We start from the raw sequence: 17,397 nt of genomic DNA, 5'->3' as shown, positions 1-17,397 counted from the left end.
ATAGTTAGTTTTTGTACATTTGTATTATTATTATTATTATTATTATTATTATTATTATTTTATTTTTATTACATTATCATTAACAAATCTTGACAATTATTTGTTAAAAAATGAATTTTGGTCAAGTTAATTGTTATAAGTTTATAAGTGACTGATTTATATTTTTTTTATCGATTAGTAAATTTTAGATGCATTTTAAATGTTCGTCTCAATTAAGAATGCGACGTACGCATCTTTTCGGGACATTTAAAATTCAAAGATGTAAAATACACCTTGATAAATACTTTTCTAAAATTAACTTGACAAATATTTTTAAAATTTCACCGATTTATTTAATATGAAATAATAGACAAGTTTTTGGTATAATAAAATAAGTGAATTTAGATCAAAATAGTTTAAATCAAGATAAGTCAATAAAGCGACCGTACTTGAACCATGGATCTTGAGGGGGTGCCTCACACCTTCCCCTCAGTCAGCAGAACTCCTTACCCGATTTTCTGTTTTTGCAGACCAATAAAAAGAGTCATTTCCTTTTGATTAGGGATTCAAAAAAGTGACTTGGAACACTCTAACTCAATTTTAAGTGACGACTCTTTAAATAAATTAATCCCTATTCAATATCATCACTTTAATTGAAAAAACTCTTCGACTCGACACTTTCGAGCTAAAAAAGGGGTTTGACAGATATGGATTAACTTCATAAAATTCATTGATGATATTATATACACCTGCATATACATATATAGAAAGAGATATGAAAAAGTTGAAAAAGCGTGCTTATTCTTATTCCTTTCTTTATTGATCTCTATTGTACTTGAAAAGAGAGAGAAAAAAAGTTTTCGTGTTTTGGTATAAATCCTCCCTAAATACATGGGGATATAAATATTGGAAGTTAAGACTAAGAAATTAGTTAAGAGGTGTCTAAGATAACTATATACGAAATTTTGCCTGAAACTATATATCTAGTATTAATTTCGTATATCTATTATGTGTATCTGGTATTAATTTCATATATTTATCCATACGTACCTAGTATTGATTTGATGTATCTAGCATTAATTTAATGTATTCAAAATCAATTTCATCTAGTGTATTCAATACAAATTCATACAATGAATTCAAAATAATGTATCTGATATCAAGCTGCCTAATCAAAACTTATAATACATGTATGTATTTGTGCATAGATACCTACTTAAAAGGAAAAGGAAAAAAACGAAGATCTCCACTAATAAAGCCACCAATTATACCACGACGTAGTACGGATGGTGTTATGTTCTCATATGTTGGGACTGTTGAGGGAAAGGTACTTACTACCTTTGTTTCGATAAAAATAACCTGTTTTTTTTTTTTTAATCTGTTTAAAAGGAATGATTCATTCCTCTTTTTTTTAGCAAATCTTTAATCGTAACTTTTCACATAATATGTTTATGATCACAAGATCAAAGGATATTTTGATGTGTTTGATATAACTTTAATTTAGAATTACAAAATTTAAAAATCTTCTTTATTTTCTTAAATTTTTTAATCAAAGTCAAACTAAACCATTCGTTTTTACATAACTTCTGTTTCACATTGTCACTTATCTACATAGACTATATGTCCTCAACAGATCAGCTATTTAACTTTTTTTTTTTCCCCATCTGGCGTGTTGAAGTGGATATGGGCAATGCCAAACTTCTGGATGAAAAAGTGGGAAGCACGACAGATTTAGGGTTAGAAAATTTAGAGGAGAAAGAAAAAGGAATAGGAGAGAAGGATAAATATTTTGGATAAGAAAATATTTGAAGCATAAACATGTGATAAAAGAGGTTAGCTTGATGGAGTAAATGTGTTATGTATTAAGTTTTGAGGAGAGGAAAAATCTAAATTATGAAGATATATATGATTATTTTAAAGATGTGAAAAATATTAATGATAAGGATGTTAAGGAAATGTGCAAGTTTATCCTTGAAAAAAAATTGTAAGAAATGTCTGATAACGTACCATCTTTAAAGAATTTCAAGAAAGAGGCTTAAATGAGTGATTCTAAGTAAATCTTTCTTGAAAATGAGTTATTACACGATTTGATTTAAAAAATAGCTTTTTAAGATTTAAATGTCTTCTAAAACATAATAATCATTGTGAAATTAATGAGTACGACTTATTTTAAAATTAAAAGTAATATACATACTTGATAAAATCTTAATTCTATTTTGAAATCATATAGTATATATTATTTAATAACTAATTTATTTTAACAATACTAACATAATCCGAACCAACTACTTAACCATACCTAAATTAATTATCCGTACAAAATATCGAATAGAGTGGTTCATGATTGGTTTTGGTTAGGCTAAGCTTTGATCAAACAAAGACAAAACAGGACCACAGATTTGTGCCTGTCAAGTTGTTTATGTATTATTTCTCCGGTCTCAAAATAGTTGACATAATTTTTTTCAAAAGTAATTTTAATTAGTATTTTAGTATTTATTTTTTAATCATATTAAAAAATACTACTTATAAGACTTTTCATATAGTTTTTAAATATTTAATAATTTTTTAATATCTAAATTTTACTTTTTAAATATTAAATTAATCTACTTTAATTTAATTTTAAAAATTAATCAAATTAATTCTTAAAAAACAAAACATGCTAACTATTTTATGATAGAGGAAGTATATCCTATCAATTAGGACTCATTTGGTACAAGAAATAATGAATAATTAGTTACTAAATTAATTTAAAAATTAGCTTATTTCATATTTAGTTAGAATAAAATATATTGATAACTCATTTTAAATTATAATACTGTATTTTTTTTTTTTCCCACTTTAAGAATAAAATAATTAGTCTCAAAATTAATGTTGGTTAACTTGTTTCCAACCAAACGAGCCCTTAGTATCACAAAGACAATAATAGGTGGTTTCCCATTAAAATGGCGGATATTTCTAGAATAATCAACTTGATTCCTTTTTCTCTTTAAACCAGATGGATTATCTTTTTCTGTTACCCATAGTTTTATTTTCTTAAATGAATTTCAAGAATAGGAATAAAGTTTCTACTTTTTAGTACATAGTTTATTGTCTTCCTTAAAAAATCTCTCTTCTTTCTTGATATTATTGAAACTGAAATGGCTGTGGCTATGGTTTCTTGTGGGATATCCACTAGTTTAAAACTTATAGAGAAGCAGCCCATTTCAACTCCAGGTTTCTTTAATGGATCTTTAGCTTTGAATCCTGTTCAGAGATTGCACATTACATCCAAGAGGTAAGCTGCTTTTTTGTTTGAATTTCGTTTAATTCACCTTAGCCAATTTGTTATTTATTGATTGTAGGAAGAAGAAGAATTAATAATTTTTCTAATTGTAATTTTGAAATCTTATTTTCTTCCATGTTTTTTATATATATGTTTTCTAGTAGATTTGTGAGTAGTGAGTAGTCAACTAATGTCTTTTGACTTAGTCACAAGATTTGAAATGCAGCTGGATAAATGCTTTACTATGTGTTGAGATCATAAAAAGCATCTAAAATTTTTATCCATTGGTCAATTAGGAAAGGACAATTTTTTTTTTTGTGTGTGTGTGGTGGTGGTGGTGGTGGTGTGTGTGTTTTTTTTTTGGGGGGGGGGGGGGGAGGGAAAGGGGAAATGGGGGATGACAAGACGAGGATCGAACCCTCACCAACAAGGCAAAATGATGAAAGTTCAGGTAGTCAACCAATTGAGCTACTAAGATTCTGCCATGGGCAATATTTTAACCTTACACAATATTTGAATTGAATATATGGACTTGCTAAAGTTTAGTACTTATATGGACTTGGAAATAATTTAAATCAATCTACTTTGTTTTTTTCCAGATTAGCTTTAGCTGGGAATGGAATTATTCCAAAAGCATCTGCAGCTACAGCTGTGGAGGTAACTAGCATATAACCATTGAAGTAATTGTACCTTGTTGTTTATTTTTCGTTTGCGATTGATATGTTTGTTTTTTGATTCATGTAACTGATCAAGCAGGATGGAAGTTCACAGGAGACTGCAGTTCCAATGCCCAAAGTTGTAATCGATTTGGATTCAGATCCAGAAGCAACGGTTGTAGAGGTTACATTTGGGGATCGCCTTGGTGCACTTCTCGACACAGTAAGAATCTCTTACTCTTTATGATTCAAGTGTTGAGTGCTATTGCTTCCAGTTCTTGTCTTGATTTGCAAAATGTGTTTTAGATGAATGCACTGAAAAACCTCGGGCTGAATGTTGTTAAGGCTAATGTCTGTCTTGATTCATCTGGGAAGCATAACACATTTGCCATCACAAAAGCGTAAGTTCATGTTGTAGATTCCTTTATGCTGCTAGGTGATTTTTCTGTATGTCAGAGTACTTTCTTAGTCGTTGCATACTATCAGTCATCAGATATCTGAAATATTGGAAAATACTTTCAGATGAATCTTTTATTATGGGGCTAACGGCATTAGTTTCCTGATTGAAGTTCTTATTGTTTCGCTATTGGGACTTTTTTTTAGTTCTACGGGTAGGAAGGTCGATGATCCAGAGCTGCTTGAAGCAATTCGTTTGACGATCATCAACAATATGATGGAATATCACCCGGTAGAAACTTCAGAAAGTTGTTGTGCATCAGTTGTTTGACTGTACCTCCTGAGGGATTCATATATAGCTTCTTCTTCTTACTGCAATTTCTGGTGCAGGAATCTAGCTCCAGATTAGCTATGGGGGAAGCTTTTGGTGTTTTTCAACCATATCAGAAGGTTGTTAATCGCCTTCATATGCTGTCCTCACCTCCAATGGGTGCATACGCCATTAATTATGCACGTCTATATTGGTTATTTTGAACATCATGTGGGCATGTTGTGTGTATATATATTTCTTTTGTGTGTGTGTGGAGTGGGGTTGTTTTCTGAATGTGCAAGGTTACTGCTCATCTTTGCATGCGATTAGTAATGACGAAATAGCTATCTTTCTAGTACAAGTTTAAATCTTACTTTGTTGTCTGTGCTGAAAATTTTCAGATTGACGTGGACATAGCGACCCATATCCATGTATATGACGATGGTCCTGAAAGAAGGTACGGTCTGTGTCTTGGTTCTGATCAGTACATGCCGATACTTCTAAACTGAATTATCAACTATTAAGTGATCCATTGAGTGCACCACTTGAAGAGAATAGTAAAATGCCTCTATTTTGCAGCTTACTCTGTGTCGAGACAGCAGACAGACCTGGATTGATAGTTGATCTTGTCAAGATCATTACTGACATAAACGTTGATGTTGAATCTGGAGAGTTCGATACTGAGGTGAGACTATTTGAGGAGTTTTTCTGAATCATTCACTAAACTGCTTAGGAAGTGGTTGTACCGACTAATAAGTAGCAGCAGCAGTAGCTAGCACAGAGTTAAAAAAAATTCTTTGGCGCAGGGATTGCTCGCTAAGGCAAAATTTCATGTCAGCTACAAGGGCAAGGCTTTGATCAAACCCCTTCAACAGGTAACCAGTGCTAAAGTGGAAGCAATATACGATTTCTGTTATTAGACCTTGATAGGTTAAAGAAAATTATTGACAATTTTCGGTCTTGATCCTTGCAGGTTCTTGCAAATAGCCTGCGTTATTTCTTGAGGAGACCAACAACAGAGGATGCAAGTTTTTAATAAGTGAGAAATCAATCAACAGGGTTAACCAAGTACTTTCAATTATTAAGACTGAAGCTAGCTGTTTTTGCAGCACGGATACATTAACAGAAAAAGATATGCATGAAACTCGGAATCATAGCTTCAATACTCTGTTGTAACATTGTAGATTGCTACCATTTATACATTAATGATATACATTTTCAGAACAGGAAAAATGGCCAATTATCAGTTATGCAATTTGAGCTATCGCCTATCTGCTTCATTAACATGAAGGCGGAAGAGATGATCGTCCTACCTACCAATTCAACCCAACTTAGCTGACAGAAAATGCACTATTGGTGTGGTTCTTGAGTAGGCCAAGTCGCGAAAGAGAGACAAAAACTGGACTCATCTTGCATAAATATCTCAATTAATCATGGTTTGTCTCTCACTTTCAATCAACAATGACTGTTCTTGATGTGATCAGCAATTTTCCATGCTAAACTACAACAACATAGTTAGTGTAATCCCACAAGTGGAGTCTAATAAGATTAGCAGTAAAAAACCTGGTCTTTATACAACCTAAGAGGGAGGAATAAGTGTATTTTCTTAACTAATCTTTATACAACGTACGAGGAACAAGTGTAATTTTTAAAACTGTTACATGTCACATCTAGTTGTGGAGGGGAAGTTTGGGGGATTAGATGAATGTAGGATAAATGAATTTCTGAAGGTGGCTGTCATATCTTCACTCTAGATGAACTGAAGTAAAGATAAGGCCAGTGATTCCATTATGTAGCCATATTTCCAAACAAATAAGTATTACATAATTTTTGATGATGAATTCTTTTACAAGTGCCAAGTGGTAGTAAAAATGGAATTGTTCCAATTTCAATTGGATAATGGTAAGGCAATGATAGGGGATAAGAGGCTATTTTAGAGACAAAGGTGTATGAACCATGGCCCCTCTTTGATGAATAAGACAAGAAAATCATTGCACAACTAATATATGTCTTCATTATTAAAGCAAAATGGATATTCTGTTTTGCGGTAGTTGATTATGCCATATCCAAAAAATCCTTTGCAAACTTTTATTTTAATTTTCTTTAGGATATGGAAATTTGTTTTGGGTGTGTGATGTCATCGATGCACCTAAAGAATCAAGTTAATTGTTGCCCAAATTTTAGGAATGACGCAATGCAAGGACTAACAAAGTTTGTTATGAGCATTATTTAATCGTATAGGGCGGCAGATCAGTGCAGTAAAATTCCCGCAATGAGTGGAGTTCAGAAAAAGAACAAGCCACAAGAATTAATTGGACGTAATCTTACTTTATATTTCTAAGAGAGGCTATTTCCGTGAATTAAACTCGTGACCTCCTAATCAAGTTATTCAATCATATTTCTGAACATTATTTCTTACCGTTCCCGTCATTATCATCTTCTTCTTCTTTTTTTTTTTTTTCTCTAATTGATTTTGGGTTCACGCGTTCATTCACGGTATAAAAGTAGATGCTCGAGATATCCTTTAGTCCTTTGTATTAATTTATTTATTTATTTATGTGATAACATATTTTTTAATTAATCCTATCAAAAGTGTCATATCTTTTACTAAAAAGCAATTTGATTTTAAACTTTATGTATACTCCCTCGAATAATATTTGTCTACTATACTATCAATAGATATCTATCAACATTTGTCCCTTCAATAATATTTGTCGATTATACTAGAAATAGATGTCTACCAATACTTATCCAGTTTGAAAAATCAATGATAGCTTATCCTTTTTAATTCATTTTATGTTATCCAGTTTGAAAAATCAATGATAGCTTATCCTTTTTAATTCATTTTATGTTTGTTATTAAGTATTGTTTATCACTCGTTCCATTTTTCAAGATATTAAATTTATTATTATTTTCAAAAAGATAATATAGAAAATTATTCATATTATTTACTGTTTCGTAATTTGTGTACAAAATCAGTAATGAATAACTATTGTTAGACGGAAGGAGTATTTTTAATAAGATGATTACTAGTTATAAATGTGTATAACATATTTTAGGTCACTAATTTTAATAATTTTTTTTTATTTTTAAAATTTTGTAACCAGTCAGTCGATCAAATATCGCCGAATAACTTGGAAGGAAAGGATTACATAACTTGAATATGCCCATTAGCTTCCACTATGAAAGCAAACTTTACCTTTGAAATTCTAATTTTCGCTGATGAAAGCAAAACATACATTTCTTTAAGAAAAATATTCCATTATTATTATGATTAAAATTTACAACATTGTTTCATTTTTAGGCCTTCTTTTAGGTAACATTCAATCTTTGTTTGTTGATTTTATTGGAGACTATGCTTTTCCCGTAGGTGGTGGTGTGGGGTCAATAATGGAAGCAAATGTCCATTTTGTAAGTAGTATTGCAATTTGAGGGCAATAAGCCTAACCAACAACCAAACTATCCTAACCAACCCTGAACTAAGTAATCCAACTATTTGGCCCCAGAGGCATATAGATCGACTATATTTACCTACATATTTGTAATGAAGCAGTGACAAAGAATCGAAAAAAAATACTCCTACCCCTACTATCCCATTTTAAGTATCTTGGTGGTAAATATACATCATCTAAAGTTCAATTTAAAAATAGAGTAAGGGATGTAAACAATTTTCACTCTTTCTATCCCTGTCCTAAAACTGTATGCAAAATGAAAAAGAAAGAAAAAAAAATATATATTACAACCGTGGAAATACTGATTCAAATCAGGGAAACAACTGCTTCAAGAAATGTTGGTGTGTATAATTGACTTTTGTGGTCTAGCCTTTCCCGAACCCAGTGTATATGCCCTATTCTTTTTTGTATAAATAATATAAATACCAACCCTTTTGAAAGTAATTACACTTTCTTCTACTTTTTTAATTATTTGACTCTCTCTCCCTATTAATATACATAACATAGCCAACATATACATAACATTCTGTGTATATGTTGTGATTTTTGTAATATATTTAGGGAGTTGGAATTTTTTGTAATATATTAGAAACATAAATGTATTTATGTAATTTTTAGTTCTTTTTTTCTTTTTTAAAAAGAGAGGATATAATTGAATGGCCTTAAACTTGAAGTAAATTTCATCTAGTAGTGGAAGTGAACTTCCATACCCTGCGGAACTAACATTATCATATCGTTATATATGACAAGGACCATATGGTCCATCATTCTTCTATGTAGATCAGTAGATGCCACGATTTTATTTTATTTTAAAAAGGATATATCCTTATCCTCTTTCTTGGGAAACTAAATTATCCATGATCAATCAATTAACCACCTTTTACTTGCATTGCAAGTATATTGGACTACTCTACTGTATAAATGGAAAGCCTTTGGCTAGCAAAACTTCACCTAGAAACACAACAAATTAGTCAGAAGTGAACAATGGCAACTGCAGCAGCTGGTAGAGGAGCCCAATCCATGAACTTCACGTATTTCAAGTAAGCTTACTAAAATGTTTCAGCTAAAATATGGACACGTACATTTATTTAGGTTTCTCTATCGGGGTTGGGGGGTGGGGGGGTTATACCGTATAAGTTCTGATAAGGAAAAATAATACATTTCTTGGTAATGCATATTATAATTCAGTCACATGGAAGAAAGTTGTCTCAAATTACTTACAATTACTTGGAAGCAAGGTACAGGAAAATGATTCATGATTCATATAATTGGAATGTATCTTAGTCGGACTTATATATTATTAATAGGAGAATTATTTAATCTAATTTATTTTCAATCGGTTTGAAGATTACGTGAGTTGAGCTCTAATGGAATAATAAAAACTCATAGAGCTAAGACCAACTTATTTAGAATCAAAGTGTAATTCTTATTTGCATATTGCAATTCAGGCAAATTGAGAGATACAACAAGATTGTTAAATTGATGGCCATTATTGATCAAAATTCACCAAGTAGCATATTTTTAGTAGGGAACAAGAGAGACAAATCTTGTGATATGTGGAGACCAAATTTTACCACTACCTTATGTTACTAGTACGGGCTATGCAACTGACTTTAAAGACATCTAAGACCTTCAAGGTATCCACGATATGACATTTTTAATTTTTTCATCCACTTAGAAAGAAAGTGCAAAATTTGAGAAATAGCTAACGTTTAGTCAACAAAGAAGGTGTTATTAGCTAAAGTTTGACTAATTATTGAACGTAGTTAAGGTTTAATAGCTAAATATACAAATTAGAGATCGTACATATAGATACAAATTTGCTTAAGAGATTTGTATATGAGCCCCAGAATTTGCTTTGTAGACAAATACAAACGTATATGAGCCTTGAAATTAAATTAGCAAGCTCCTCAAATTAGAGATATGTATATGAGCCCCGAAATATACAAATACAAAAAATAATATATATTTAACTAGTTAATCTAAACCTTAAATGCAAATAATTATTTTAAATATTAAATGAATCCAATAATAATTATGACTTAATATTTTTTACTCCACTAAATTTTTCCAAAAGAAATGCAGAATGAAGACAAACAAGAATAAGAACCTCCTTTTACCCTTTCATGCATTTTGGATTAACTTCTACTACATCCATCTATGTTTATCACTGAAAGGCACGATACAAATAAGCAAATTATTAGGAATATGAACGCCCATCAAAAATAATAAGGTTAAAATAGCACTACATTAGAAAGAACTTGGGCCTAACTCTTAACCAATACATCTCCTGATGGAAATAATTTGGTGGTGATGGAGTTTTAGGATAATTTCAACTAAAATTAAGTTCAACTTGGTTTAGTAAATCAAAATACCAAATTATCTTTCTGGCCATATTACCATGCAGACATATGCAACTGTACTCTTATCAGAACATATGATGTTGCGTGTGTGTGTGAATTCTGATCATATATATGTCCAAATCCATCAAACTCAATATTGATGCAATGCAAACTTCTCACTCTCTTTTAGGTCCTTCATTATATTTGTCTAACTGTCTCTCTCTGCTTGGCCCCTTACCTTTAATTAATTATCTATCCAACGCTGTTTTTGATAAAGTTTAATATGTGGCATGCATACACATCCTAAATAGGTGAATTGGGATAAATTGAATGGGTCAAAATAGACTGGATCGGTAATTATGTTGATCATTAATATGGGTCGAAAGTGATGGTGAGATGAACTAAATAATGAATCACAATCCACCCCGCTAACTCTAATAATTGACCTCAATTATTCAGGATTGAGTCGTAATATCATTGTATAAATCGAGTAATGCTACGAAAATTTCGTTTATCAACAGTAAATTTTGAAGATTATCATCCATTCATCAAGTTCCTCAGTTATTGTTTTGAAGTACGACTATGACCATCTTTAATCACATGCGAATTTGAAATTTCTAGAATTTGAGTGTATCACTAAAGAAATTTTTTTAATAATATATATATAATAAATAATATAATTTTTTATAAGGGTGGCCTAAGGGTAGCTCCGCCCCTGATTATCCCAACCACTTTAGTATAAACATTATTTCATAATTAGCTAATATCTCAAATTAAATATAAGATAAGATTAATTCGAAATTATTATCCTTGTGGCAGGCCAATCCTGCGGAAAGCCTATCACAGAAAAAGCACATCGCCAGACACAATTAGTGATACAGTTAAACTAAAGAGTGAAGATCAAGTGAAGTGCAACAAGAGTGTGATGAAAAATCAGGATGATAGTTGGTGGGTTCCAGATGATCGAACTGGAATATTTTATCCAAAGGGACAAGAGAAAGTCATTGAAGATGTCCCCTCTGCTGCAGGAAGAGATTTTGGTGCTGTTAATTGGTTTTCTAACCATGAAGATTATCTCTAATTAATTAATTCCTCTTTAATTTGTTGGAAATGTAAAATAATTTGGTTCTACTTCTAAAATGTTGTCCTCTCATTGTTGAAGTTGCTTTGTTTTATAAAGAACGTCAAGGTGCATTAGTCTTTAAATTAAATAAATTGATATACTGTACTAATTTTGATTGGTCGGACGGTGCGATACTAACGTCGTCACAAAAATTGTGAATAGCATATCAAACATGTTTTATCATGCTCAATATAAGCAAGATCAATCCAAATTACTGTTTTAAAAAAGCTAGGGTTTGGTCATAATAGATTCTAAAATATTTTTGACAACACACTTTTGGGAATGATTTGGGTGAAGTTTCATCGGGTGTGACCGGAGACATATTTCACCTTTAAAAGTTTTCAAAAAAATGAAATTTGGTCTAAATATTATTTTTTTTCCTAGTATTTGAAAATTCAAATTATTTGTCAAAAATATTTGTCAAATGATGACAAATTATATGTCCAACCACTATTTATCTAGTTTTTCCCTCAAAAACTACTTGAAAAATCTATTACAAAACCTGTCCAAAGTAAAGGTGTCAAGTGGGCCGGGCCGGGCCAAATCGGAACCGACCTGTTTAGTTTAACCGGTTTGTGGGCCAGTTTCGGTCCGGGTTGAGGTTAGGTGGGCAGGGCCGGTTCCGAGTTCAACAGTAAAAATGTTGAAAACAACCCTGAACCGACCCACTTAACCCAACCCGGTTAAACCCACCTAAACCCAGTCAAACCCATTTAAAAAATGAAAAATCCAATATACACTACATACACTACAATTATATACACTATATAAACTTCAATATACATTCTATACACTACAATTATACAATATATATTTTTTAAAATATATATAAACAATTACACATATATACGTATCATTCAATATATAATTATATATGACTATACGTACTACTTTAAATAAAACATATACTACAAATCTACAATAGTATATATATATATATATATACACTACAATATATATATAGTTATAGTTATAGTTATAGTTATAGTTATAGTTATATACTAATTTATAAAACATATACACATTTATACGTTAAATATATACGCTTATAGAAGATATATACACATACATACGCACCATTCAATATATATGTACTGCTTTAAATAAAATATATACTGCAATATACATATATATATACAACAATATGTATAGATATATAATTACATACTAATTTATAGAACATATACATTTGTATACGTTAAAGATATACGTCTATAGAAGATACATACACATATATACATACCATTCAATATATATGTACTACTTTAAATAAAGTATATACTACAATATATATATATATATATATATATATATATATATATATACTAATTTATAAAATATATACACTTGTATACGTTAAAGATATAAGTTTATAGAAGATATAATATATACACATATATACGCACCATTCAATATATATGTATTACTTTAAATAAAGCATCACAAAATTACTATCCATCCAGTGACAAGTAACGGTTAAATAATTATTTTTATTTACAGAACGACCAAGATCAGAAGTTAGGGATATTCTACATTGAATATTTTTTAACAATGTAGATAAATAAAAACAATATTGTGAATGAAGTCTAAAAATATCAGACCGACAAGTACTTCTAGAAATAGCATTAAACATAGGACTATAAATTGCTTGAATATATTGAATAAAAGCATCACAAGAAGGAAAACTAAAAGACAAACAACTTACAGCTACCATTTTTGCTATTTCTTCCCGGTCCCTTAATTTATTATACTTCTTCGTTACGTGACCGGTTGTTGGGTCCATTCTAGTTTGTGTGGGTCCACTAACAGCCTCACCACCTTGTGCAATTTTTAACTCTCTTTCGTGGTCTTCAGCTAAATGTCTCATTAACGTACCCGTAGCCCCTTGCTTGCCTCCTCTTTTATGCTTATATATTTTTTTGACAAATATTACATTGCACCTCAATATCTGATATACGTTCAAACAATTTTCATGCAATACTAGTTTTTTTACGAGCTCTCGGGGCACGGGGAGGACGGAGAGGGAGATTAACCGATTCGGATCTAACGTTAGCATTTCCTACTTCGGGTGTCTCACCAGTATTTTCATCATCTTCATCTAAATCAACCGCATCTACTTCATTTTCTTCTTCTATATCGTAATTTTCCTGAACTTCTAAATAATCCATATCGTGAGCACCTACACCTATTTCTTTCTCAAAAGGTTGACTAAGTGGTACCGGAGGTGAAGGCACACGGGTATGTCTAGAACTTGAAGTACCTCTACCCCTAGTAATTCGCTTTTTACTACCACTACCACTTCCGGGACAAAAAAATTTGACGCTTTTACCGAGGTTTGTTAATTTATCCATAGTATAAATCAAACTAAAAAATATTCAAAATACACAAAAAGTAATAAAAATAAATATTCAACAACTAATACACTAATTATAAATTAAAAGTAAGAGATGGAACGACAATACCAAATTTTGAAAATATCCGAAGGTTGCGACTTTAGAAACTTCCACTCGTACTTAGTAATTGCAAAATTAAAAAAAATAAAGTGAGCACTTTAGAAATTAAATATATAGAATATTTGAGAATTGAGAAATGAGATTTGAGAGAGAATGAAATTTGAGACTTGAGAGGATGAAAAATTGTGTAGAAAATGATTTGAAAGTGTAGGGTATTTATAGAAATTTTTTTGGGATTAAAAATGATTTTAAATAAAATAAACTTTTTTTTTTTTATATTTGGGCCCAAACTAGCCGTTATAGCCGTTGGGCCAATAGCTAGTTTGGCCCAATTTTCCAAAATCTTAAGAAAAATAAAAAAAAATTAAATGGGTTTATCCGGGACAGGCCGGACCGGTTAACCGACGGGTCCTAACTGGGTTGAGTCCAGTCCGGATTAATCGGACCCAAATTCAAAACCCAACCGGACCGGGACCCGGGCCCTTAAAGCCCTTGGGCTTACCGGGCCGGGTCAAACGGTCCGATTTCCTTTAGAACCGACCCGTTTGACACCCTTAGTCCAAAGTTAATTTTGACATTTTGATAGCCGTAGAAATTTGCCCAACTACATGCTTATTGAGATATCAAATTAAAGAACTTGTCATTAAATCAAAAATCCCTAAACATATTACAAAAATCCCAACATATACACAGAATGTTATGTATATGTCGGCTATGTTATGTATATTAATAGAAAGAGAGAGTAAAGTAATTAAAAAAGTGGGAGAATTTCAAAAGGGTTGGTATTTATTTTATTTATACTTTATATCCAAGTGTAGCCATATTTTTTCTGTCAATATTTTTCTTAAAAAATGACCTAGGCTCTATGGGTACTATGATACATGGCAATTGGGCCTGGTTGGAACGACAAAGGCCCAAATTTAACTCGTTTCAGAAGTCCTGGGCTGGTTCCAGCCTCGTGCCTATCCTACCAGGCCCAATAAGGGAAAACACTGCTCAGGCTACACTCTTTATTATTAAGAAAAAAAAGTGTGACGAAATTGGATGATTTGATTAAGAAAAAATTATGGAAAATATAAAATAAGGTGAATATTTTGGATATCTATAAGAAAGATACGAAAAGATATTGGATAACTAATCTATAATCTATAATATATTTTAGATAAAATTATTTTTCATTATTTTTTTATAATATTTAAGAGTTGAAGATTAATTAAATATATTTATGGTAAAACATTTCCTTGTTAGAAGTCATCAGAATTAATTACAACTAATACTTTTTTTCATTACTTTAAGAATTCTAAATCAGCAAAATTTAATTTTAAAAAGATTTGAAAAAATCTAGAACTAAATATAAAAACGTTAAGTATCAAATTCTTAAAAGTGTTAACTATATAGTCAATGATTTTATAAATATTCCACTTTAAAAACAAGGAAAAACTTTAAAATTAATGTGTGTGCTGCATGGCGAACGTAAAAGTGATGATCAACCACTTGGAACTTCTGTTGATAAAATATTAATTATTTCCAGAATTAAACAAGCACTTCCCTAATTAATTAGAGGATAGGGGAATCAACAAAATTATTAATACAAATACCAACAAGTTAAACTATAATAACTAAATCATTGAACAGGATTATTAGAAGTCATCAGAATTAATGACAACTAATACTTTTTCCGTTGCTTTAATAATTCTAAATCAAATAAATTTAATTTTAAAAGGATTTGAAAATTCTAGAACTAAATATAAAAAACATTAGAATAAGACAAATTTAAGAAGTATGAAATTCTTAAAAGTTTTAGCTATATAATGAATAATTTTGTAAATATTTGACTTTAAAAACAAGGAAAAAAACTTTAAAATATAGGGAAAAAAAGAAATTAATCATAACATAGACACGGTTCAAATTGATGTGCGTACTACATGGCAAACATAAAAGTGATGATCCATCAAATGCTTGAAACTTTTGGTGATAATACATACATACATACATATATATATGGGTGTGCATGTGTGTGCGCGCTTGCTTGCTTATTATACCAAAATATATGTTTAGCTTGAAATTTCTGATGTTAATATATATATATATATATATATATATGTGTGCGCACGCGCGCGCTTATTATATCAAAATATATGTTTAGATTTACATTCTTACATTAAAGTGTGAAGGAGTGATTTGAACTTATAAAGAACATTCAAATTCCACAAGATTGCTCGTGGTATTAATGGAGGAACCTAGAGGTAATGCTTAACTGTATATCACACATATATTTGGGTGATGGAGCTACCACTTCTTTTTGTTTTGATAATTGACATTCATGACTGGTCCACTAGAAGAATCCAGGCATAGTCAAGTAAGCACAATTACTTTTGACGTCCCAAGTTGGAGTCACGGGATCATCTAGCATGTGATGTGTAGGTCATATTATCTTAATTTCGATAAAAGTTTTTGTTTTAGAATAATAAACGAAATGTTGCATGGTACAAATGTTTTTAACAACACATATTACAGTTTATAGGCAGAGCAGTTAAAAAAAAAAAGTTATAGGCAGAGCGCCAATGTTTTTTGACTTGCGTTTTGGCTATATGCATGTGTAATTAAGCCATCAAGTTGTGTCACTATTGTTGAATTTTGACACACATTTTAATTTTATCACAATGTATTTATGCGTACGTATAATGTAAGTTCGTCATGATTCTTTTGATATACTGCATTCGCCTTCTCATAAGGCCTATGTACAATATTATTTAGGTTCGGCGTAGATATTTATTGAGTCATAAAATGCTAGTTATTAGGAAGATTTAAGGAAAGCGAATTTTTAATACTCACTGATATTATCGATCATCGAAAATTCTCACGATAAATTTCATTTATTTATAACCTGTATATTATTAATTATCCACATCCTAGATATCCTCACGAAATGCAAAGCATTTTCTGTAAAAAGTAAACCTTAGCCGTCATGTTAATGTGAAAAATCTATCTATTTTCGTGCATTCATAATAGTGTAGTTATATATTATATGTAGAGTTTAGGAAGAGGACAAAATAATAAGCTAAATAGCAGTGAATGAACCCAACCCAATAGCTATTTATTTCCAACACCCTATTTAAATATCAAGTTAATAATTGACACCCTTATCTTGATCATTTCTTCTTTTGTCCTTTCTGGGACGATTGAAATAAGCACCGAGGAAGTGCAGGCATATATAATGGATTAATTAAGGAGTCAATACCTAATTTCTGTAAGGTGGTTTCTGATGTGGTTGAAGCAGAGGCCAACATCTTTAGGATAACATATGTCATTGGAGTGATTTCTAGCTAGTAGATTGGATAGACTACAAGAGATGTACTGACATAATTCCATAGATACAATTGCCAATTAGTTACATCAGGGTGTCAAAACATGGGTGGAAGCT

The 17,397-nt window shown here is 30.9% G+C and overlaps 2 protein-coding genes across 2 annotated transcripts; both read left to right on the top strand.

Moving 5' to 3' along the window:
• Positions 1 to 2,803: 2,803 nt before the first annotated feature.
• LOC107875996 (ACT domain-containing protein DS12, chloroplastic) lies at positions 2,804 to 5,836 on the top strand. Its single transcript, XM_016722941.2, has 10 exons — positions 2,804 to 3,253; positions 3,841 to 3,898; positions 3,998 to 4,120; positions 4,204 to 4,298; positions 4,501 to 4,585; positions 4,684 to 4,743; positions 5,005 to 5,060; positions 5,183 to 5,288; positions 5,410 to 5,478; positions 5,577 to 5,836. Exons 1-10 carry the CDS (start codon positions 3,117 to 3,119, stop codon positions 5,637 to 5,639), a joined length of 852 nt encoding a protein of 283 aa, XP_016578427.2. The 5' UTR covers positions 2,804 to 3,116; the 3' UTR covers positions 5,640 to 5,836.
• A 2,831-nt stretch (positions 5,837 to 8,667) lies between these two features.
• On the top strand, positions 8,668 to 11,512 carry LOC107874751. The gene is made up of 2 exons (XM_016721500.2): positions 8,668 to 9,095; positions 11,217 to 11,512. The coding sequence occupies exons 1-2, from the start codon at positions 9,040 to 9,042 to the stop codon at positions 11,476 to 11,478; spliced, it is 318 nt and encodes a 105-aa protein (XP_016576986.1). The 5' UTR covers positions 8,668 to 9,039; the 3' UTR covers positions 11,479 to 11,512.
• The last annotated feature ends 5,885 nt before the right edge of the window (positions 11,513 to 17,397 follow it).

The sequence above is a fragment of the Capsicum annuum genome, chromosome 6, assembly GCF_002878395.1.
Source record: "Capsicum annuum cultivar UCD-10X-F1 chromosome 6, UCD10Xv1.1, whole genome shotgun sequence".
NCBI classification, from domain to species: domain Eukaryota; kingdom Viridiplantae; phylum Streptophyta; class Magnoliopsida; order Solanales; family Solanaceae; genus Capsicum; species Capsicum annuum.
This window is presented reverse-complemented; position numbering and strand designations above follow the sequence as displayed.

Coding starts and splice junctions, on each gene's coding strand:
- LOC107875996 (XM_016722941.2), top strand. CDS start 3,117: ATGGCTGTGGCTATGGTTTCTTGTGGGATATCCACTAGTTTAAAACTT. Junction 4,121..4,203: donor TTGGTGCACTTCTCGACACA/GTAAGAATCTCT, acceptor AATGTGTTTTAG/ATGAATGCACTGAAAAACCT. Junction 5,061..5,182: donor GACGATGGTCCTGAAAGAAG/GTACGGTCTGTG, acceptor TCTATTTTGCAG/CTTACTCTGTGTCGAGACAG.
- LOC107874751 (XM_016721500.2), top strand. CDS start 9,040: ATGGCAACTGCAGCAGCTGGTAGAGGAGCCCAATCCATGAACTTCACG. Junction 9,096..11,216: donor ATGAACTTCACGTATTTCAA/GTAAGCTTACTA, acceptor TCCTTGTGGCAG/GCCAATCCTGCGGAAAGCCT.